Source organism: Monodelphis domestica, chromosome 3 (assembly GCF_027887165.1).
Source record: "Monodelphis domestica isolate mMonDom1 chromosome 3, mMonDom1.pri, whole genome shotgun sequence".
In the NCBI taxonomy this organism is placed as follows: domain Eukaryota; kingdom Metazoa; phylum Chordata; class Mammalia; order Didelphimorphia; family Didelphidae; genus Monodelphis; species Monodelphis domestica.
In genome coordinates, this window is record NC_077229.1 from 88,488,801 (window position 1) to 88,512,576 (window position 23,776).

Sequence of the window (23,776 nt, forward strand, 5' to 3'; positions counted from 1 at the left end):
TCTTGTGTTAAGAAATCTCTATTGGAATGTGAGTAATTTTATTATCCCTGATTATAAGGAAATTCAAACTTAGGGAGAAGTGATTTTTTTTTCAAAAATAGATTATTTTTTTCTTTTGTTTTTACATCTACTGCCCTTCCGTGGTATCCCTCTCCCTCCCAAAGAGGAATAGTCTTTAACAAAGAATTTTTTTTTTTAGTAAGAAGAGGAAAAACAGCAAAGTTAATACAAAAATTCTGACATGTAGTAGTCCTCTCATGGACCTCCCCAAAAGTCTTTTCCCACCTCTTCTCTGGGGCCAGACTTGTTTGTGGTTTGGTTTACATTATTGTCCTCATTTGTATATTATTAGCTCATTTCCTGACTCTGCTTACTTTGTATCAGTTCATATAAATCTTTCTGTGTTTCTCAGTATTCCTGGTGGTTGTCTTTTCTTACAGTCCAGCAATATTCTATTACATGCATGTTTTACAAATTTGTCTAGTTAAACCCCAACTGATTTATTTCCAGTTCTTTCTCCTGCAAAAGGTGCTGTTGTAATTACACTTTTTGGTACCTGTGGAGTATTTCTATTTATCACTAATTTGGAACACATATACTTAGCAGTGGAATCTCAGCCTTCCGCCCTTTGATTGGAAATTGCTTTCTTGAAAGGTTGTACCCATTCTCAGCTCCCCAATAATAAATGTGTGCCAATCTTTTCACAACCTCTCCAGCTCTGACTATTGTCATTTTCTGAGCCAGTGATTATAGTTCTTTAGGGATCAGGGAGTGCATCCCCAGAACACCTAGAACTTTCTATCTAAAAGATATATGAAGAAGCCAAAAGAAGAGACCCTTTACTAGCTACTGTTCTGCATCCAAGTAGTCACTTCTCAAGAGGGATGTAGAACTGAACATGAGATCTATGGGTACTCAACATCTTGGGGGGGGGGAGACAGAAAATATTTCTCCCCCTAGTTGAACTGATTTTTTTCAAACCACTGCATTCAAGGTCCAGTTTCCATGAAATCACTTCAGAAGTTCCAAAAGTCTCCTTGAGAACAGACAAACCCGCACAAATCTACTTTACACAAGGATAAGCAGCTAAGCAATACAATGGATAGAGTGCCCACCCTAGAACTAGGAAGACCTGATCTCAAATCTAGCTTCAGATACTTATTGAGTAACCTTGGGCAAGTCACTGATGTTTGCCTGAGTTTCTTCATCTGTAAAATGAACTGGAGAAGAAAATGGCAAACCACTCCAGTATTCTTGAGAAGAAAATGCCAAATGGAGTCACAGAGTCAAACACAACTGAAAAAATTATTCAAGTCCAGGGATAACCCACTGAACAGAGTCCAGAGTCCTCTTTAGCCAATGTGTGTGTTGGGCACATCACTTCCCTTTCCTAAATTTCAGTTACCTCATTTGTAAATTGAGGGGTTTGGCTCTGGAAATCTGCCTTGGGACCTTTTGAACTCTGATACTGTATATATTAAATTGAGAAGAGCATCAGTTTCTAAGTTGGGTCCTAGATTTGTATCTCAGATGCTCTTCTTTTAAAAAAACAACCACCTCTTACCTTTTGTCTTATAATCAATAGTAAGTATCAGTTCCAAGCCTTAAGGGGTTGCTGGTTAGAGTTAAGTGACTTGCCCAGGGTCACACAGCCAGGAAACTTCTGAGGCCATAAGATGGCATAAGAAAGCTGGCTCTGTAATACTTACTAGTTATGAATCCTTGGCAAAATCCCGTGACTTCTCTAAGACTGTTTTCTCCACAGTAAACTAGACTTGCCTTACTTTCCTTATTAGAGATATTTTGAGGTTCCCTCTCTTTATTTTCTCAGTATCACCATATCTCTTTATTTTTTACCATTTATTTTTTCTGATACTATATCTTGGTTTCCATTTTTCTGTCTATCTATTCATTTACAGATTTTTTTCTCTATTGCCATACCTCTTAAAACCAGAAGGGATCTTGCTTATAATCTAGCCCAACCCCCTCATTTTACTAGTAAGGCATAGAAAGAATAAGTGATCACCCATGTAAATAAGTAGCTGAGACAGAATTTAAACCCAGCTCCATTGATTCCAAATCCAGTATACTTTCTCATTCTATCACAAATTGGCTATTTTTCTTTTTCTGTGACTTTCTCATTTATTTTTTTAACAAACAACTTTTTATTTTAATTATTTTAAAGAATATTTTCCCACATTAAATGATTCCTTTTCTTTCCCTCCCTGCTCCCAGAGCTGACAAGCAATTCCACTGGGTTGTACAAATGTTGTCACTTGATACCTATTTCCATATTATTCATTTTTGCCATAGAGCAATTTTTTTAAGGCCTAAACCCCAAATCACGTCCCTATATATACATGTGATAAGTGATGTCATATATTTTGCTTTTGCATTTTGACTCCCATACTTCTTTCTTTCAATCAAACAACTATTTTTCCCCTCTTTCTGTCTCAAGTTTCTTTCTCCCATGCCTGAGTCTCCTCTCCCTTTGTCTGTTTTGGACCTTACTCTCTTTGTCATTGTTTCTTTATCTTTGCCTCCATTTTTCTCCATGTGTAGCTGTCATTGCTCTAGCTGAGCACTGTTGCACTGTTTTCTTCTTCCCATTCTATCATCCTCCTTCCCTTCCTTGGAATGATTAAGGCTCAACCTCAGTACCACCCTTCTTCCTGTTCCCTTCATCACCTATGACGCCAGCCACAGCCTACTTCAGAGATATATTTCTCTGCCATTCACAGGCACCTCTTTCCCCTCCCCAGCTAGAGTGAGGACCTGCCAGGGAAGCCAAGCAGAAGAGGTCTGCCAACCTGGCACAATAGGAAGCCAAGCTGACGTCTCCTGGGGGTGGCAAACAGGTCTGGACAAGTCAACCCAGAGATTGGCACGAGGAGCCAGGAGTTCAGTGGCTAGAGTCCTGGACGGGAACATGGGAGGAGGGAGAAGTGAAACACCTGTCACCCGCTTTCTCCAGAGCCTTCTAGTGACTTCTTTTAAAAATAGGGCTCCCTAGGGTGAGATTCTGCTACTTAGGAGAGCTCCCTTTCCCCTCCCACCTTCTGGCTCTCCATTTCCCCAGATGGGTTCAACCAGCCCTTGTTCCATCCCTATTGGGTGACTTGTTTGATGGTTACAAAAATGAATCTATCTGCCTGTGCTCTTCACCCATTTAAAAATAAGGTTAAATTTTTGGCTCTGCTATGAGACAAGTTCAGAAGTGATGAACTAGTTGGGTCAAGCAGATTCCCAAGCACTTGGGGAGGGAGGGAAGCATCCGTGAAGGGACTGTGTACTTCAAGAATGTCAGTTACTCAGAGATAAAGGGAATCAGTGCCAGGCACAGCTCTGGAACCAGGAGAGAACAGACCTGAGATCAAGGAACAGCAAGCCCTGTTGAGCAGGAGTATAACGTGTTCACAGAGTTAATTTGTAGGCTGCAGGAGGTCTTCCATGCCAGGCCATGGTACATGGAATTAATTTGGTAGTAAACGAGGAGGAGCCCCCCAGGATGTTTTTCAGTAGTCAACTGACACTATAATAATAGCTCAGATTTCAGAATATAAACACCTGCAGAGCAGAGATTGTTTCATTTTTTAATTTTGTTTTGTCATTATCTGTTAACTCTTCCGGGTATGTTTTAAATTCAGACTGAGCCTTTTTTAAATTTTATTTAATTGATTAAGAAAATTTTTCCATGGTTACATGATTCATTCTTTCCCTCACCTCCTCTCTCCCCAATACCAGAGCCAATGCACAACTCCACTGGGTTTTACGTATGTCATTGATCAAGATCTATTTCCATATTATTGCTATTTGCACCAGAATGATCATTTAGAGTTAGACTGAGCTTCTGGTGAGCAGAGGGACTGTCTTTTCCCTTTCTGTCCCTGGAGTCTTTGTAGCCTTTGCAGACTGACCAGTGGACACTTAAATGCTTGTGGATTGAACCATATAGTAGTTTAAGATTAGCAGACCTCTTTACATATAGTATCTTCAGTCACCAGGCATTTATGATGTACCTACTGTGTGTCAGGAACTGGCCTAACCACAGGAGATGGGAGTATGAAGAATGAAACAATCCTCACTCACAATGAGTTTACATCCCAATGGAGAAGACGAGTACCAGCAATTCTGGTGTAAGGATAGAGATGCTGCCAGCAAAATCACTCACAAAAACCACAGGGTTTATGGGAGAAATGGAGTTAGGACACAATGCTCAAATATTTTCATAGTGACACTTTTTAATTATGAAAATAATATAATTGTGTATTTGGACACAACCTGAAATGACAATAAAAATAGGCATTATGATTGCCAAATACTTCTGGAGAATGCAAAAATTATCTAAGTACTAAACAAAATGGTCCTCGTTTTCCACAATTTATTTAAATTGCATGTTCCAATTTTCCTATGGGAAATAAAAATATTTAGTAATAAAAGAAATATTGCACAAAGCCTGAAGGCCACTTTTTATAGCTGAAGATGCATATCAAGTGCTTTTCCCATAGTATGTATACAAAATATTTTTTTCAGCACTCATTTTTAAAAACCTTTTAAAACCCACAGCAAAACAAAAACATTACCTAATGATCAGGAAGTATAGTGTTTTCCATGTTCATTGTATCCAGCATAGGACTTTGATTTTCCCAGTCCTATTAAATTGTAATCATTTTGTTTTTCTATAAAAATATCTTGTATTTATAAAATTTCTTAACCCATCAAGTCAAGACTTTAAAGATGCTTGAATATAATTCTTTTTGGCTGGTATAAAGTTACTGGCTTGGTCTAACCTACCCTCATTTCCTTTAGAGTATAACTTTACTCAGCAGAAGAGGATATTAAATGAGGAAGTAACTTGTGGTTTAGTTAAGAGAACATAGACAAAAAGGCAATTATAAACCCACACACACACAATAAGAACACATTTTTCACTTCTCTTATCAGATCCCAATTAATATCACAATACGATCCTTTCATAAATCTTTTTTTCCCCCAAATTCTAACATTCATAGAGTTGGTACAGTAGGGGTGCAGTGGGAAGTAGAAGAAGCATGGATGAAATTCTTTTCCTTTAATCCCCAAAGACAAAAAATGCTCCAAATAGCTCTATTTCCCATATAGGGTAAGAAGAATTGGATTACATACCCAAATATCAGGTTTCAGTTACAGATGCAGAAACTGGCATTAATAGATTCAATGGTTTTTCCTAAATGTTAAATAAATATGCAGAATTGGGCATAATTAAGAGGAAAAGATCTCCATTTGGCTAACAGTAATTTTAAAATTTATTTAACTTTCCAATAGCCTAAGGCCAATTGCATGGAAAGAGAAGAACAAGTTTCACATTTCCCATTTTGTAGACTAGTTTAAGCAAATCTTGCATTATCCAGTTTTTCAACTATTTTTTATATATGATAAGATTATTTATAAAGCTCATATTGAAGAACACTGAAAATGGGTCCTGTGGCTTCAACTTGGGTTGTGGTCATTTGCTTTGCTGTATAAATGACAAGTTCCTCTAGTCTGGAAATAATAACAAAGCCAAGGGAATGAGAATTCACATCCCAAAGCCATAAACACTGTTTAACAATATTGAAAAATCGGAATGTTAAAGAAATATACAAAATTGGGCATAATTAAGAGGAAAAGGTCTCCATCTAGCTAGCAATAATTTGTAAATTTCATAAATAGATCAATGAGATTTTAATCATTTAAATTTAATCAGACAAACCTTTTGCATGTGCTAAAGGCCATATTGTTTGAAGCAATTTGCATATGATTCCTGATCAAGATTCATAATTGCACAAATATGATAGGTCTTACAATCTCCACTGCACATGATGTCACTGTTATAACTCACAAAGAAATGCTTATACTATGTTACCAATTGTTTGCTATCTAAGACTATAAATTGCTAACTAACCCATATAAATTTTTTGGGTGGCAAATCTTCGATCCCATAAGCCTTTGTTAGGATGTACTCCAACTTCCAGCTGGGTTCTTCTTTCGTGTTAGCCTCTGTGAGGTTTAAATAATACCGACAAGTATCCAGCAAGATCATACTGAAACAGCCTGATTCCAGGGTTGTTGATGTTTTTTCTAGAATTCTTTTCACTGGTGTGACAGCAAGAGCTGACTGGATTTCCTTTGAGTGTGTCCATAAAATTGTCCTGCAATAATATCACTGTACTTGTGGAAAATACCAATCAGTTTCTTCTTATAATATTCTCTCATAGCAGTTGTATTTCTTGAATACAGTAGCTATCCCACTGATACCTTTTCTTTATTTGGCTGAGAGCCATTCAGTGCTACTCAGACTGATTTGCTGCGTCAGTCTGGTTGAGAGAAACAGTATTGGGGCTACAGTACAAGTTTGTGTTTAGACTGATGATCCTGAGGGACTGAGGGTTCAGAAGAGATGGAATGCCTATGAATAAAAGCCACTTCTCCTCAAAGTGTGGATGGCTTCCTCAGTTAATCCCGGTTTCCAGAAGTTGGCTACAGCATCATATACTTTGTTGCTGGACATGGGCAGTGGTCATGATTTCCCAAAGCAGGGAAAACCTGGAAATTGGGAAAAGGGCTTTAGACTGTGGTTGTCCTATTGCCAATGACATTTATGATGACATCCGTGGAGAGTTCCTTACCTGGAACATGAGGAGGGTTCTCCCCAGTCCATATCATGAAAGCTGCTTTTGTCCAAAACTCTTAATGAAATTAAATGCTGATAAAAATGAGTTGGTATGAAGAATCACATGGAAAGTCTCCCAAAGAGCGAGGATTGGAAGCATTTGCCCCATGGGATGATGAGCATCCTTTCCTATGGTCTTCAGTGATATAGTAGGTAGGGTCTAGATGTAAGTCAGTCACACGCCAAAACTGTCCCACCACAGGGTCCTGAATTCCAGCCACAGGGGCGGAGGAGACATACAAGCTGCTCAGCAGGCAGCATGCCCAGGAGAACATACCCCTTAGGTCCATAGCCCAGGCCAGGTGCTTTGGAGCCTGCCCAGGAAGCTGTGAAATATGGGTGATTAAGCTCGAGCCCAAGGTCAGCTGGTGACACATTTTTTAAAAACATAGGAACCCACTTCCTAGCTGTGTGACCCTGGGCAAGTCATTTGTTCCTAATTACTTAGCCCTTTATACACTTCTTCCTTGGGACTGTTACTTAGTATTATTTCTAAGACGAAAGGTGAGAATTTTTTAAAAAAGAAAGAGAAAGGTCCCCAATTAAAATTTTAGCACAGTTTTATACAAGTTAAATTATTATTGGGGCATTCTCTATCCCCAGTTCCTACAAGCTAGATCTTGCAAATTCTAAACATGGCATTTTACCTTGAAGAAACCTGAAATCTGTGGAATTGGGCGTGTGAGTCATTGTGAAATGGTATGGAATGAGGGTCATCTGAAATCGGAGAGAAAATCATAACATCAGCTGGGGATGGATGTGACTTCTTGCTCTCTTGATGTCCCTCTTGTCTCTTAGTATAAAATTGTTGTTGGTTTTTGTTTTTGTTTTAGTCATGTCTGACTTTTTGCGATTCCATTTGGGATTTTCTTGGACAGAGACACTAGAATGATTTGTCATTTCCTTCTCTAGCTCATTTGACAGATAAAGAAACAGAGACAAACAAGGTTAAATGACTTGCCCAGGATCACACATGTAAGACTATATTTGAACTCAGGTTTTCCTTACTCCAGGTTGGGCACTCTATCCACTGTGCCACCTAGCTGCCCCAAAATTACATAAGTAAACTAAAAAACCAAGTGATGCTCAAATTGTTGCCTAAGGTATCAATTGCAAAAACTATTTCCCATTTCCAAGACAGGCATTAAAGCAGAATTGATTGTATAGAAATATATAGAAAGTGGATAAATATAAATCCATACAAAGTAATAGTAGTTTGGGAGAGAAGCCACTAGCGGTTGGAATCAGGAAAGGATCCATGCAGATGATAGTTTCTGAGCTGAATCTTAAGGAAGAGAGAGATTTTTTGAACAGGAGGTGAGAGGAAAGTGAATGGCCAGGTTCAGAGGTAAGATAATACAAAGGCAAGGAGATTGGAAATGTAGTTTCATTGGTGAGAAAAAGAGAAGACCGGTTTGGCTTTATGGAAGTGTGAGAGGGGCAGTGATGTCCAATGAAGTTGGAACAGGTTGAGATCAGGTTATACAGGGCTGTAGAAGCTAAACAGCCATTTATATTTTGCCCTGGAGGCAAGAGGAAGCCACTAAGCTTGGTTGAGTAAAAAGGAGTAACAGGGTCAGATCTGGGCTTGAGGAAAATGACTTTGGCTCTACTGTGTACAATGGACTAAAAAGGAGGAAAAAAATGAATTAGACCAATTAGGAAACTGTCATTATAATGAGATGATGAGAGAAGAGAGATGATGAGAGCCTGAACTAAAATGGTAGCTGGGTAGAGAGAAGGTATCGAGTATGAGATGTTAGGGTTGTAGAAATGGCAACCTTTAACAAGTGATCCAATATATGGGTTGAGGGAGAATCAAGAGTCCAGGATAATGCCAAGGTTATAAACCTTAAAGACCAGAACAATGATGGAGCCTTTGACAGAAATGTACAATCTGGAAGAGGAGAAAAGTATAGAGGAAAAGATGAGTTCAGTTTTAGACAAGTTGAGTTGGAGATGTCTCAGCAACCCTGTGAAGTGGTGCTATTATCTCATCCTACAAGAGGAAACTCAGGCTGAGAGTGGTTAAATAACTTGCCCGGGCTCACACAGCTAGTAAAGTGTCCAAGGCGAGCTAGGAACCGTGGACTTCCTGATTCTAAGTTCCACATTCTATGCTATATACTTCTTATGCATTAGGAAGATAACACTGGCAGTTCCTGCAGGATCTACAGGAAGGAGGGCAAGGCTAGCAAAGTGATGAGGAGCAGTTAGTTAGGGCAGTAGCAATGGAACTAGAGAGGAAAGATGGAGCCTGAGTCATTGAGTATGGCAAATGTTTGGATGTTGGGGCCTGGGGAGTAGAAATGAAATGTACTTTGTTTAAACTATGTTAAGTTTTGAGGTACTGGTAGGATTTTCCCATGGGAGGTGCTTCACTGGAACTTTGGAACTCAAAAAGAGGAGGTGGAAAAATACCTGATCTGTGAATCATCTGCATGGAGGTGATCATAGAAACCCAAGAACTGAGTGAGCTAATGAAGGGAGAGAGCTCAGAGGGAAAAACAGAAAGTCATTTGAGGAAATCCTATCTTTCCTCCTAAGGGTAGAGGCCAGGACCAGGAGGAAAAAGAGGAACCAAGGAAAGACTAACTGGAGGGGAGAACAAAGAGAGGACCGCCTATCTCTGAAAGCAAAGATATATGGAGGAAAAGCTAGTCAGCATAGTCTTTTATTTTTAAATTTTTTATTTTATTGTCATGCAAAACATACTCCATGTTTGATCATTGTTGTAAGAGAATATTCCTACATAACCAAAACCCCCAAATAAAACAACAAATACAGTGATGTATTTAAATAATACACAGGAGGTCGTGAAAGGCATATAAGTCTTTCAGGATTGTTCCAGATCCTTGCATAGCTGAGAGTGGCCAAGTTTTCACAGATAATCATTGCCCAATATTGTTATTATTGTGTATAATGTTCTCCCAGTTCTGCTTATTTAGCTCTGCATCAGTTCCTGCAGATCCTTCCAGCTTTTTCTGAAATCATCTTGCTTGCCAGTTCTTATAGCCCAATAGTACACCATCACCAACATGTCCCACAATTTGCTTTGCTATTCCCCAATTAACGAATGTCTCCTCAGTTTCCAGTTCTTTGCCACTACAATCTTTGCTCTTATAAATATTTTTGTACAAGTAGGTCCTTTTCCCTTTAACATAGTCTTAATACTGCAGATGAAGTAGGATAAGGGCTTTGGGAGAGAGAAGCTTCAGTAGCTGGAGTTGTAAGATTTAAATTAATATCAATATTTAAATTTAATTAAAATTTAAATTAATATCAATAACTCCAAGTTTAAGTCCTACAGAGTAAAAAGTAGACTTCAGAGTGGAGAGTGAGGCAGGGGTGAGGAAGTGGAGGCAGTTAGGGCCAGACTTTAGGTAGTAAAAGAATGAAAAGGGGATCTGGAGAGCTGAATCTCCAGCAAGAAAGGGGGCTCTGAGGCGGAGGGGAAAGGATGTCTGGAAAACATTTTGGGTTTGTTGGAAGGGGGAGACTCTCTTGGGCCTCTCTGGAGGCAGAGAGAAAGGAATCAACCTAGAGGGAGCGATTGAAGGGCCTTTGGGACAAAGGAGATTATCCAGGAATAGAACAAACTCCTAGAAGAGATTAAAGTGATGAGATTTGGGGGAGGGGGACCGGACAGGGACTTGAGTTGGCTAGAGACAACTCCCAGCAAGAGCCCATTGTTAAATTTTCAGTGTGAGCATTATACCACCACCATTTCAAAGGTTATAAATCAGGACTTAAATGTTAATTATCTAGAGGAGAAAGTGATTGAAAAAATGTTAATAATGCAGATTAAATTTAAAAGTATATCCCATGTAGATTACTGTTTATTTTTTCTGGAGAGCCAGTTAAACATTTACCAGCACAATCCTGGTTTGGGGAGGTGAGGTGAAACATGAGTTTTTGTTAAGAAGAGATCCACCTCATCTTCTAAGATGGAAGAAAAAAGCCTAATGAAGAAAGCAGAGAGGTAGGCTGACATGGTAGATAGAGAACTGGGAGGCTGAGGTCTCAGGCTCCCCCAGATGCATGTACTGATTGTGCCATCCTGGACAAATCGCTCAAGTCTCCTTGATCATCTCTAGACTAAAAGTGATGAGCTACATTCATAGAGTCTCTCATGGGCTGTTCCCTGTACTTCCCTAGGAAGGAAGAGATCTGGTCCCAAAAAAGACTCAAAAGAGGTTCTGAATGAAAAGGGGTGTCAAGAAGGAATTAAAGTGTTCCCAGACCATCCCCTCTCAAACTGTACTATTGCTCCCTGCTGCCTTGTCTCCACATAGCAATCAGTGATTTTCAAAAAATACAGGGGTTATTCCTTAGCTCAAGAAGCTCCAAGAGCCCCCCAGTGCACTCTAGAATAAAATATCAACTCTGTTTAGCTTTTAAAGCAAAGCCTTTCACTTCCCACCTCCAACCTTATTGTACATCTTCATGCAAGAATCCACAAGTATTTAGTGAGCCCCAACCATATGCCAGGCACTGGAAATAAAAGACAAGGTCAGAACGGTACCATCCTCTAGGAGTTTTAGGTTTTATGGAGGGAGACAAATGCGTATATATTTAAATATCTATAAACTAGGTCCAAGGTTATGGAGGAAGGGAACTGGGAAAGGAGGTACTGACAACTGGAAGAACTGGGAAAAGCCTCGTGTAAAAGATGGCAATTGAAGCAAGTCTTAAACACACCCTCCATTCTAGCCAGACCAGCCTATTTACTGATCCCCACAAATGACATTCTATCTTCCATCTCTGCTTTTGTACAGGTGATCGCCCATGCCTGTACACACTTTCTCTGGCTCCACTTGGAAACCCCAGCTTCCTTTAAGGCTCAGCTTAAGTCCTAGCTCCTATTTGAGGCACACCCCTCAAATCCTATCCTTCCCCCACCCCCTCTACTGGTACCTTCCCACCCCCACCTGAAACTACTTTATGAATATTTTGCATTTCTTATTTTTGCATTTTATTTATATTTAATTTATTTATAAATGCATATTATGCATTTACTTATCTGTGTTTATTTTATCCCACCCCAATAGGATGTAAACTCCTTGAGGACAGGGACTGATTTCATTTATTTATTTATTTATTTATTTGGTCTTTGCATTCCAAGGTCCTAGCCTGCCACATAGTAGGTGCTTAGTTAAAGTTGGTGGAATGAATGACCAGTTTATAGGAGGTTTTACTAAATAAATACCTCTCCAAGAGCAAGAAACAGTCATAAATTCAGTCTTTTCTCCCAAGACCCACCCCAATGTCATCCTTCACTGTTTAGTTTTTTTCTCAATTAAAAAAAACCCAAATCCTTTCCCCAAAAGAGATTAAACAAGATAACTCCTAATTTTTCTGCCAGATATGAGATCTTCTAAATCCTTTCCTGGGAACAATTTTGTGTTTCTAGTCTTGGGGTCATCACCAAGCAACTTGGGGCAAATGGTTTCTTCCCTCTGGGCCTTACCTTCTACCCTGGTCAAAGGAGATTAGATTAAGTTATCTGCAAGGCCTCTTCTAGCTCTAACAAGATCTTGTAAATGAGGAAGATAGCAGCTCTTTGAAAGGGATAAAGTAAACTCCTGCACTTGGGTTCCAAAAAATCCTCTTCCCAAGTACAAGATGGTGAAGTGGTTACACATCAGTTCTAAAAAAAAGACGTAGGTGCTTTGATGAATTATGTTCTCTGAGACAGGAATATGGGAATACGGCAGCCCAAAGAACCTCGGTGGGAAACCCAGGGTCCAGAAAAGTAAAATCTGAGCCCCTGAGCCCCACTGAGGCTTGTTGTGTTTGTTTCCTTTCTTGACTCTGGTGAGTTGTTTTCACAGGTGGGTTCTAATCAGTTTCTATATCAGCCAGGGGTGGCTGCTCACCTGATCTCTCCAGGCCTCACCCCATTGTGTTCACTGCCCACTTGCCTTCCCTCCTGCTTCTGGCCTGGCTAAAAATAGGCTATTTGATGGAGACCTTACAGCTTTCCCCAGGGTGAGGAAAGTTAAAAAGCAAACAAAAAAAAAAGACAAGGAAGCCAAGCTTTTGACTTCACTTGTTTTCCAAATGCACAGCCATTTGACTTCTTTCTCTGCCCTTTGATTCCTTCCCTGAGTCCTTGTAGAAAGGCCTTGAGAGGCTTTCTATGGGTCCCTGAATGGGAATCTCCAGAGCATTCACAACAATTGATCATCCAGCCTTCTCTCTCGTCATCCTCCAAGGAGAGAAAATGCACCCACCAAGGCAGCCCGTACAACTTTGAGAAAGCTCTAGGGATGAGAAAATTTTTCCTTGTATGGAGCTAAAATTTTCACCTCAGCTGTTTTCCTGTTTGTTCCCTGCTATATCCCCTGGGGCCAAGTTAGACAAAACTCATCTATTTTGCCATGAATTTTTAGTCAACTTTTCCATGCCTCTCCCTCTCCTTCTAGACATGAGCCCATTTTTCATCTCCTTTTAAAGTGACACCCAGAACTGACACTATTTTAACTGTAGCTTTAGGCAGGCAATTACTACAGGACCATTATCTCTCTAATCCTAAATACTTGTGTCTTCCCTCATACAACCTCATTCTAGTAACTTCTATCTCATCAACCTTTCTCATTGAACCTCAAAGCATTTTGTTTAATACTTTTTTTAATTTTGAAAATTTTATTTAATTAGAATATTTTTCCATGGTTACATGATTCATGTTCTTTCCCTCCCTTCCCCCCCTCACCTCCTCACCCCCGTAGCCAATAAGCAATTCCACTGGGTTTTACATGTGTCATTGATCAAGAACTATTTCCATGTTATTGATAATTTGCACCAGGGTGATCATTTATAGTCTACATCCCCATTCATGTCCCCATCAGCCCATGTGATGAAGCAGTTGTTTTTCTTCTGTGTTTCTACTCCCACGGTTCTTCCTCTGGATGTGGATAGTGTTCTTTCTCCTAAGTCCCTCAGAATTGTCTTGGATCATTGCATTGCTGCTGGTAGAGAAGTCTATTACATTCGATTGTACCACAGTGTATCAGTCACTGTATACAATGTTCTCCTGGTTCTTCTCCTCTCACTGCATCAATTCCTGAAGGCTATTCCAATTCACATGAAATTCCTCCAGTTCCTTATTCCTTTCAGCACAATAGTATTCCATCACCATGTTTAATATTTTCTAATGTACCTTTCCTCCTATTTGTTGTAGGGAACTTTAGTTGTTAGACTCCTTTTACAACTATCGATAAGTATCTGCTCTGTCCCTTATAGTCTTAGTGAATTATCTGGGGGCCCTGAAAAGTTAAATGACTTGCTCAGGGTCACACATCCTATACATGTCAGAGGCAGGATTTGAACTAGCCCTCTATTCATGATACTTGACTCTTATCACAGTGCCTGGCACATAGAAGGCACTTGATAATAAATATTTTATCAACCAATTGGCACTACATCATCTCTCAATACATATATCATATCAGTAGCAGGACTTGAAATCATGTCTTTCTGCCAATGAGGACAGGTCTCTGTCCATCATGTCACACTGTCCTAATTCACATAGCATGTATTATAATTATTATCTATGTATGTGACACTTTCCCCTTCGAGTTTCAGGAAGGCATTTCCTCTACATGTTCTCTGAGAATGTCTGTAATGTTCCCCACGTAAGGGACCTTATAAAAGGTCCCTTACGTGTAGGGAGCTCTACAAAGCCGTGAGAGGAGGAGTCTCCTCATAGTTCTTCCTGGCCCTGCTTGTGTTCTGAAACTCTGCCACATTCACTTTTGCTGGTTGCCAGTCTTTCCATTCCATTTGCACCATAGAAGTCATTCTTGACTCTGCTTCCTTTGCCACGTGAGTTCTTAGAAGTCTTTCTGTGTTTCCTTGTATTCATCAAATTCATCATTCTTTCTTACAGCATAGTAATATTGTATTACATTTCCAATCAACAGGAAGGATTTTTCCTTTCTTTGTAGCCACAGTAATTAGCAAGAAGGCAGGGAAGGATTTGAGATTTATCTTCTTTCAATCAGTCAATAAAGTGTATTAAGTGCCTCCTGTGTGCCAGATCCTGTACTAAGCACTGGGGATATATACCAAGAAAGGAAAAAGACAATCTCTGCTCCTCAAGGAGTTCGATCTAATGGGAGAGACAACATTTAAACAATGATATATAAACAAAATGTAGAGAGGACAAATTGGATAATCCACAGAGGCAAGACACTAGCATTGGAGGCAGCTGGATGGCTCAGTGAATTGAGAGCCAGACCCAGAGACAGGAGGTCCTGTGTTCAAATGTGGCTTCAGACACTTCCCAGCTGTGTGACCCTGGGCAAGTCACTTAAGCCCCATTGTATAGTCCTTGCCACTCTTCTGCCTTGGAACCAATACACAATATTGATTCTAAGACAGAAGGTAAGGGTTGGTTTTTTTTTTTTAAAGACACTAGCATAAGGGGGAAAGTTTCTGGTTGGATTTTAACTGGGACTTTAAGGGCAATGGGAAAGTCAAAAGGTAGAGATGAGGAGGGAGAGCCTTCTGGGCCTGGGTGATGGCCAGAGCAAAAGCAGAGTGTTGTGGGATGGAGCATCTATTTCCAAGAAGAGCAAGAAAGCCGGAGTCGCTTTTCTTTTCCCTCTCTCCCTCCCTTTCTTTTTTCTTTCTTCACTTACTTTCTGTCTCAGTAATAACTAAGGCAGAAGGGCAAATGGGGTTAAGTGAGTTGCCCAGGGTCACACAACTAGGAATTTGAAATATGAGGTCCTCTTCATTCCAGATCTGGCATTCTATCCACTGTGGCACCTACCTGCCCCTTGCCAGTGTCACTTTCCTTTAACATTAGTGCTCTTTCCATAAGATCACATTGCCTCCCAGACTAATTTGATTCAATTACTATTTAATTTACTAAATATCTACTTAGTGTTCAGAGCTGAACTGGGGGAGATGGGGATGTCTCAGTTTCTTTGGGGCTATTTTCTCCTTTGTCAAAAGAAAGACTTTTTTATTTGAAATTTTTTATTTAATTAATTGATTTAGAATATTTCTCCATGGTTAAATGATTCATGTTCTTTCCCTTCTGTCTTCCCACCCCCCTCCCATAGTTGATGTGTACTTCCACTGGATTTTACATGTGTCATTGATCAAGACCTATTTCCATGTTATTGATATTTGTACTGGGGCGATCATTTAGAGTCTACATGCCCAGTCATATCCCCATCGACCCATGTGATCAAGCAGTTATTTTTCTTCTGTGTTTCTACTCCCACAGTTCTTGACTAGATGTCTTTTAAAGGCTCCATCTACCCCTTTATTTTTTTTTAAACCTTTACCTTCTGTCTTAGAATCAATACTGGGTATTGGCTCCAAGGCAGAAGAGTGGTAAGGGCTAGGCAATGGGGGTCAAGTGACTTGCCCAGGGTCACACAGCTGGAAAGTGTCTGAGGCCATATTTGAACCCAGGACCTCCCGTCTCTAGGCCTGGCTCTCAATCCACTGAGCTACCCAGCTGCCCCCTATCTGCCCCTTTATGATTGGTGGTCTGGAACAATCAGTGAGCATTCAGTAAGCCCCTACTGTATACCAAGCACTGGATTAAGTGCTGAGGGTATGGTATCAAAAACAAAACAGCCTCTGCCCACAAGGATCTTATATTCCAGTGCAGAAAGACAGCACACAAAAGGAAACTGGAAAAATAAGGTGGCAGAGGAAGGTTCCCATAGCAGAAGGAAGAATGGGCAGGTCTTGCAGAGGAATGTTCCAGGGGGAGCAGGCTGCAAGTGGGGCAGGGTAGATTGATCCAGGGAAAGGAGATCCCAGACACCAAGAGAAGTTTCACTATAAGCCAGCAGTGAAGAAAATCTCCTTTTGAAGTCCAGAAAGCCAGGAGACTGAAGGAAGGAGAATTTCCTGAGGGTATTGTCACCAGGAACTGAATAAGATGCTATGATAAGAAGACAAAATGAACCTTCCCAAAGAGGTTGCTGAATGACAGGAAGAAAGAAGGTCTGGAAATAGCCATGAACAGCAAAGAGCCTGCTGCCTTCTGCTCCTGGCCCAGTATGTCCCGGGGCATGAGATAAGATGTACCTTCCACACTGGAGAAGGGAGCCAGGGATGCATTATTTACTGGGGGAAACCAGGTTTCCCATGATTACCAAGTACTGGAAGAAACCTGAGAGGAAAAGATCTACTAAGAAAGGCAGTTTGTTAGCAATAGAACAGATTCCAGAGAGCAGAGTGGGAGAGGGAATAGGAAAAATAGGTCTGACGTGTTTGAGTTTGAGGGAATAAGAGAGGGAAGCATCTCCTTGGGCAGGCCTGTGAAAAGAAGGAAAAAAGAACTTGCTAGTCGTTGAATGGTAGATTGTCATACTTTTCTCAGTAGCCATTGAAGCAGAGCCCCTGATCTCAAAATCAAGCTGATTTCATTGTCATTCTGTGGACAAAAGGTAGAAGATGTCCACATCCCAATCTGGGTTTGATGGTAAGCAGAGATCCTGGATGTTGCTGGCTATCGAGGGCTGAGTTAAAAGCAGCTAGGCCTAGAGGTCTGATTGCAAGGGACAGAGTGAGCAGAGGTCCATGTCTGGACCACTGCAGTTCCCAAAAATTATCAAACCCTTCCTCTTCTCTTTTGACCCCTTCCTCCCTTCCTAGGGCCTTCTAGCCAGAAGAGCATGTCTAAAGAACTTTTCTGGGGGCAGGTGGGTGTCTCAGTGGATTGAGAGCCAGGCCTAGAGATGGGAGGTCCTGGGTTCAAATCTGGTTTCAGACACTTCCCAATTGTGTGACCCTGGGCAAGTCACTGGACCCCCATTGCCTAGCCCTTACCACTCTTCTGCCTTGGAACCAAATACACAATATTGACTCCAAGATGGAAGGTAAGGGTTAAAAAAATAAACAGAAAAAGAAAGAGAGAGAGAGAACTTACTTTTCCAGCCAAAACTGAGAACTGAGTTGGACTGGTTTTCCCTGGGATAGCCCTGGGCCTTGATGTCCTCACATGTGTCCCGTTGTCTCTTATTACCACAGGTGTTGGACATGGAGGAGATGACCATCTGGGAGCAGCACACAACCACACTGAGTAGGGTGAGTTACGTGGATGGCCAATGGCTTTCTGTTCCATTTTCCAAACAGTTCACCACCAGACCTTCCTGAGTGCCATTGGATTCCTAGGTCCTGCCCATGGGGAACTCCTACTCTGACTTGACATCTTGGGCCATTTGTGATCAAATCAAAGCCTAGTGAGCATCATGGAGAGTCCCATGAGGGCTCAGAAGAACAAAGGAACCAGAACTTGAGCTTAACCTTGAAGGATACTGGTCCTGGAATTAGGAAATTTGGACTTTGGCCCTGGTTCTATACTTGCTTTATGACCTTGGGCAAATTACTTCCCTTCTACGGGCCTTAGTTAACTGTCTATAAAGTGAGGGGGCCCCTACCTAAGGTCCCTTTCACCTCTAAACATCCCATGATTCTTGGGAACTTTCTTGTGCCTTCTAGGATCCTCGAAGGGGCTTTGGAATTGCCATTTCAGGAGGCCGGGACCGACCCAGTGGTGTCAGCCATGATGGATCAGTGGTGATATCAGATGTGGTGCCAGGGGGACCAGCTGTGGGCAGGCTGCAGTGAGTAGCTGGGGTGGAGGATAACCTAGTCTGTTGGCATTGAGAGGACATGATGTTAGTTCAGGGAAAAGAGCCCTTGAATTGGAGTCAGGAATTCCGGGGTTGGCTCGAACATTGATTCCCTGTGTCACTTCATGCAATTTACTTCCTCTCTCTAGATATCTGTTCCCTCATTTGTAAAATAAGGGAATTGGACTAGATTTTTCCCTGAGAGTCCTTAAGTTTCTTATCATGTTCCATGTTCCAAGCTCCCTCCCAGCTCTAACCTTCCATGCCCCGTGGCCCCTCTGCATGCCAACAATCTATGTTTCAGTGCTCCTAGTTCCAATATTCTGCCTCCTAAGGCCCCACCCAGATTCATTCCTTGGCATTTTCCCAGGTCAGTCAACACTTCTTCAGAGATTTTCAAACCAGGAACAAGAAGGATCTGTAAATGCATTTGAAGCAAGAGTCCCTAAAACAATTTTTTTTTTGTTAGCAGCAAGGTCTTCTCTCAATCACAGTGAACCTAGAACTATCCTAGGGGAATTAGCAGGCTCAGATTCCCCTCCTTGTCTTTCCCTCCCTTCTCAGCTACCAAGAGGGCCCCTGGGAGAGACTGGGGTATCATTTAACACCACTCACTGTAACTGGGGCCATTAAAGCCATCAAAGCAGCCGACCCATGGCTCTGCCTTGCCCTGCCAACCTGGTCCATAACTGGTAAACAAACCCTTGGGAGGGAAATGATTGAGATCATAAGAGAGGGTGGAATGAAAAAAGCAAGAGAGGGAGAAGAAAGGAAGGAAGGAGAGGACTGAGACAGAAAGAGGGAGAGAAACAGAGAAGAGAAGGACCCAGAGAAGAAGAAAGACAGAGAAGGGCTGAATGAAGGAGCAATTAAGAAAGAGGGGTTGAAGGAAAAAAAGAAAGAGGTTGGGGATGAAAAGAAACTGAGGCAGAAATAGAAGGAGAGGAAGTGTGATTGAAATTCACTGAGAAAGAAAGATCTCTACTCCAACTGCCCCTGGATCCCTTACCTCTAAAACTCCCTAACCAAGATCTTAAAAGAAATAGCAACTGTCTTGCCAGTGGCTATGCTTCAGACTTATGTTGCCCTCCTCTGCCAGGACTGGAGACCATATTGTTATGGTGAATGGGGTTTCCATGGAGAACGTGTCTTCTACCTTTGCCATACAGACCCTCAAGTCTTGCACCAAATTTGCCAATGTTGTGAGTTAGCCCCAGTCCTAGGCGGGAGGACAGGGATGGTGGGTGGGCATGCAAGGTACAGTATCAGACCTCTAAGTTTGCTGGTCTGAGTTACTTGGGGCTGCATGGTCCATCCCCAAACAAGCAAATCGTGGTTTTTGACTAAAGCATGCAGTAGTCAGAGACCAGTGCTTAAGGGGCAAAGATGGGATTATGGGTTTGAGACTCAGGTGGGTCAAGTTTCGATCTACTTTTCTTTCTCCATCATCCACCCAAACCAGACCATAAAAAGACCTCGAAAAATTCAGCTACCTACCACCAAAACCAGCTATCCCACTTCAAGCCTGGGCCCCAGTCCACAGAACCAGGGGCCACCCCGAGGCCACCAGGACGAGGAGGAATTAGACCATAGTCGAGGCTATGAGGGCGACTCATCCAGTGAACGCAGCTCAGGCCACAGCTGGACTGAGCGTTCTCGGCGGCGGAGTCGAGCTGGCAGCCGTAGAGGTCAAAGTCGGGAGAGAAGGTTGGATCATCCAGATGGAGCCAATGGTCTGGCACTGGTGTCTGGTTTTAAGAGACTACCCAGGCATGATGTATTGATGAAGCCAGTGGAGTCAGTGTTGGTGAAGAAGAAAGAAAGCGAGGGTGAGGAAGGTTCTGAATTTATGGGTGGATCTGAAAATGGACTAAGGCACTGATGTGATGACATCTGACATCAGTCCCCTCTGGGGACTCTAGGATAGATTCTGGAATGTTAGTGCCCAAATCAGAACATTGGTACAAGTGCTGTGATGATCAATGCCCAGCTGTCCACCCTCTCAAGCCAAAGAGCCCTGACCTTAAAGTTGGAAAATCTAGATTTGAATCCTGGCTTTGCCATTTAATTGTGATCTGAGATAATAATAAGATGAGTTCAATTTTATATCCCATTTTATTTTCATTTGTTTCTCACAACAGCCCTATGAGATGGGTGCTGTTATTCCCAAGTTTATAAATAAGGAAACTGAGGCTGATGTGGGTTAAATAACTTGCCCAAGATCACACAACTAGTGTCTACAAATCACTTATCTTTTAATCCCCAATTTTTCGTAATTCTGTAAAATGGGTCTAATATTTGTACAACCTACCTCCTCTGCTTGTTTTGAAGAAACATCTTTATAAACCTTAAAGCAATGGAGAAATGTGAGTTGTTATTATCACTCTGGGTGCCAGGGGAGTGTCCCTGTGGAAGGCAGGTGCATTGTCCTGCTGGGTCATTCTCCCTGAGGCTGGGAAGGCAGTTGTCTTCCCCATAGTTACGTTGATCTCAGTGAGGCCAGGTGTATAGAGTGGGGACACGGACACATAGCCACCTGCCTTCCCCTCAAGTCATCGGCTCTAAAAGCAACCACTTCCCCTGCCCTTCTCACTCAATGCCACCAAGTTCCCATGCTAGACTAGTCTGACTTTGATGGGGCAGAAGCAGGCAAAGGGTGGTTCTGATAGTTTGCCCTTAACCTATCCTGTATGAAAGGGGTTCAAGATTGACCTGAGACCGCTATCCAAAACAGAGACAGAGCATCAAAGATAGTGGAAAGAACACTAGATTAGAGTCCCAGCTTTTATGAACAGCTCATCTTCTGACCTTGGGCAAGTCACCTGGGCACCTGCCTGGGCTTCAGTTTCATCTTTAGCAAAGCATTAAGGACTCCGATAATCTTTCTACAATACCTTCCAACTCTTGTGTGCTTTGTTTGGTAAAATGAAAGTGTTAAACTAAAGTTGCAAGGGATGTAGAGGTCATCTGGGCCAACCCTTCATTTGGCAAAGGAGAAAAGTGAGGCATAGGGATGGTAAATGGCTTGCCCAAGCTCATACAGGGAATGAATATCAAAGAATTTGAATCCAGGCCTTGTGCCATCAGAGGCAGTGTTCCACTCTAGCACAGTGATGATCTTTGAGGTCTTTTCCACCTCTCCTATGAGTGGTCTCAATTCTTGAGAAACATTATAACAAACAGACGATGACGTGGGAGGAAATAGAGGCTTGATCTTCTAAGCCTATTGATTTATTAGATAATGCCTAATTCCCGTTACCTAACAAATCCAGATCAAACCTCTTCTTCAGTTTAGAGCTAGACCCCTAATATAGGGCGAGATGGACTTTTATACACTAAAAACAATAAGGTCAATCAGTTAAAAGGAAGCAATATAACATTAGGTAATCTGATTTCTAATTGGATGAAAGATTAGGGATTTTCCAATTTGGGAGTTGGGGTGAACAAGTACAATTCCCTGAATTTGGGTAAAGAGGAATCTCATTCCTCCCAAATATCTGCTGTAGTCAAAGGAACATGGAAAACAATACCTGATTGATCAATTTGGGGCCAGTTTTCAGAACTGACATATGGGTTGCTTGAAATGTACAATGAAGGGGGCAGCTGGGCAGCTCAGTGGATGGAGAGCCAGGTCCAGAGACAGGAGGTCCTGGGTTCAAATATGACCTCAGACACTTCCTAGCTGTGTGATCCTGGGCAAGTCACTTGAGCCCCATTGCCTAGCCCTTACCACTCTTCTTGCCTTCAATACCTAGTATTGATTCTAAGATGGAAGGTAAAGGTTTAAAAAAAGAAGAAGAAATGTACAATTAAAAGAAAATTCCTTTCTTCAGTCTTAGGATCTGGCTGCATTTCTGTCAATATAACCTTGATTCTTGGTTAAGGTTCTCTAAACAACAGGTACAGATACAGCCATGCAGGGCTAGGTTCAAAGGATGAAATAAGGTTTTCTCCCCCACTCTCACAGCCGAATAAACTTTTCTCACAAGACAAAATTTGGACCAGGCCTATAATTGAACAGAAAGGGAAAAAACTAGCTCCTGATCAGAATTATATAGGTTACAGACAAAACTATTTAGGTCTCAGAGTGGACTAATTTTTAAAAGGGAAATTTGCATGTCATCAAGGTAAGCATTAAAACTTATAATCATAAATACCATAAAATAAGACTAGACAATGTATTAACATCAAGACTCTTTGTATTCTAATAACCCTTGTAAGGATAATTTTAGTGTTTTGACTTACAATCTAAATAAGTGGTCGCCATGGGAAATCCCCAAATATGAAAATACCCAAGTCAGTTGGGGATTTATGGAGATTTTAATTAATAAAGAAAGAAGGAATTAGGGGAAAGAGAGAGAAAGTTAATTTAAACTGTCACCTCCCCTAAATTTTCACATCTACCAATCACAGTAGATGCTTTTTTCTAGGACTGCCCATTCTTAGTTCTCACCACTCTTTAATTTTTACCTTCTCTAGTTAGATTATATCTTCTGAGGTACTTCACACTTCTTTGTTAAGCTTACCTTTTGTGAGTTACTTGGCCTTTTTGTGATTAATTTAACCTTTATAGGTACTTAACACCTTTTTGTATTAGATCTAAAAATAGACTTAGCTTTACTATAAGGCATAAGTTAGGGACTTTCATTGTTCAATCAGGAGTTTACAACTTTATCTTCCCCTAAGGCACTGTCTGAGTAGGGTGGAGTAATTTCCAAGTTCCCAAGACATTTCTGATTCTTGTTAGACCAAGTATCTCCATTGTAACAATAAGGGAATAGCTAAACCAAATCTTCTAAGGTACAGTCTGAGTAGTTTTTAAGATTCACACCCTCTGCAAATATCCATTTCATCAGCACATTTTAAGTCTCAGATTCCCAAAAAGTTGTCTGGTCCCTGGATGTCTTCTAGAATTGGCTTCAGTCTCAGGACAGCTTTGAAAGGTGCGTTGCTTCTCTGGTTCCATAGCACTTGCAGAAATTCCTAGATTAAAACCTCCCAGGAACAATACAACCTAGTACAAACTCTTAAATTTGGTTTTCCAAACCTAAAATTTAAGAGAATTTCATTTTTTTATACCACTTGCTATTTCTATCTTTACTAAATCCTTGTACTTGATAAAAGAATCTTAAAGAAAAAACTTCATGAAGATCTTAACTGTAAAAATGAACTCTTCTTTTAAAATTATGAGAAAAAAATTTAAATGGGAAATAATTTCATTTTCTTTATCATTATTAATACAACTTTATATGCAATATCCTTAATCCAGTCTTTAGAATTTATTATTAAAACATACACAAAGCCTGAATTTCCTTACTAAATACATTTGGAAGCCATTATATATACATATATATTATATAAATTGTTATATATGTATGTAAATGTGTGCGCGCGCGTGTGTGTGTATGTGTTTCTTAGGGGAAACAACCTAGTCCTTTTGCTTTCCCAAATTTAACATTGCATCTTTGTCATATTA

General features: G+C 41.0%; 1 protein-coding gene and 1 pseudogene across 3 annotated transcripts in view; one reads left to right on the top strand and one right to left on the bottom strand.

Annotated features, from left to right (window-relative positions):
- The window catches only part of TJP3 (tight junction protein 3), a 70,728-nt gene that overhangs the window by 25,827 nt on the left and 21,125 nt on the right, over nt 1-23,776 (top strand). For all 3 annotated transcript variants that reach the window (XM_007488895.3, XM_056822415.1, XM_007488894.3), the window contains exons 2-5: nt 17,696-17,752; nt 18,167-18,291; nt 19,400-19,502; nt 19,763-20,129. In XM_007488895.3, the coding sequence (XP_007488957.2) occupies nt 17,705-17,752; nt 18,167-18,291; nt 19,400-19,502; nt 19,763-20,129 (643 nt within the window). In that variant the 5' untranslated portion in view covers nt 17,696-17,704. The remainder of the gene's footprint in view (nt 1-17,695; nt 17,753-18,166; nt 18,292-19,399; nt 19,503-19,762; nt 20,130-23,776) is intronic.
- On the bottom strand, nt 5,744-6,981 carry LOC103103734 (acid sphingomyelinase-like phosphodiesterase 3a; annotated as a pseudogene).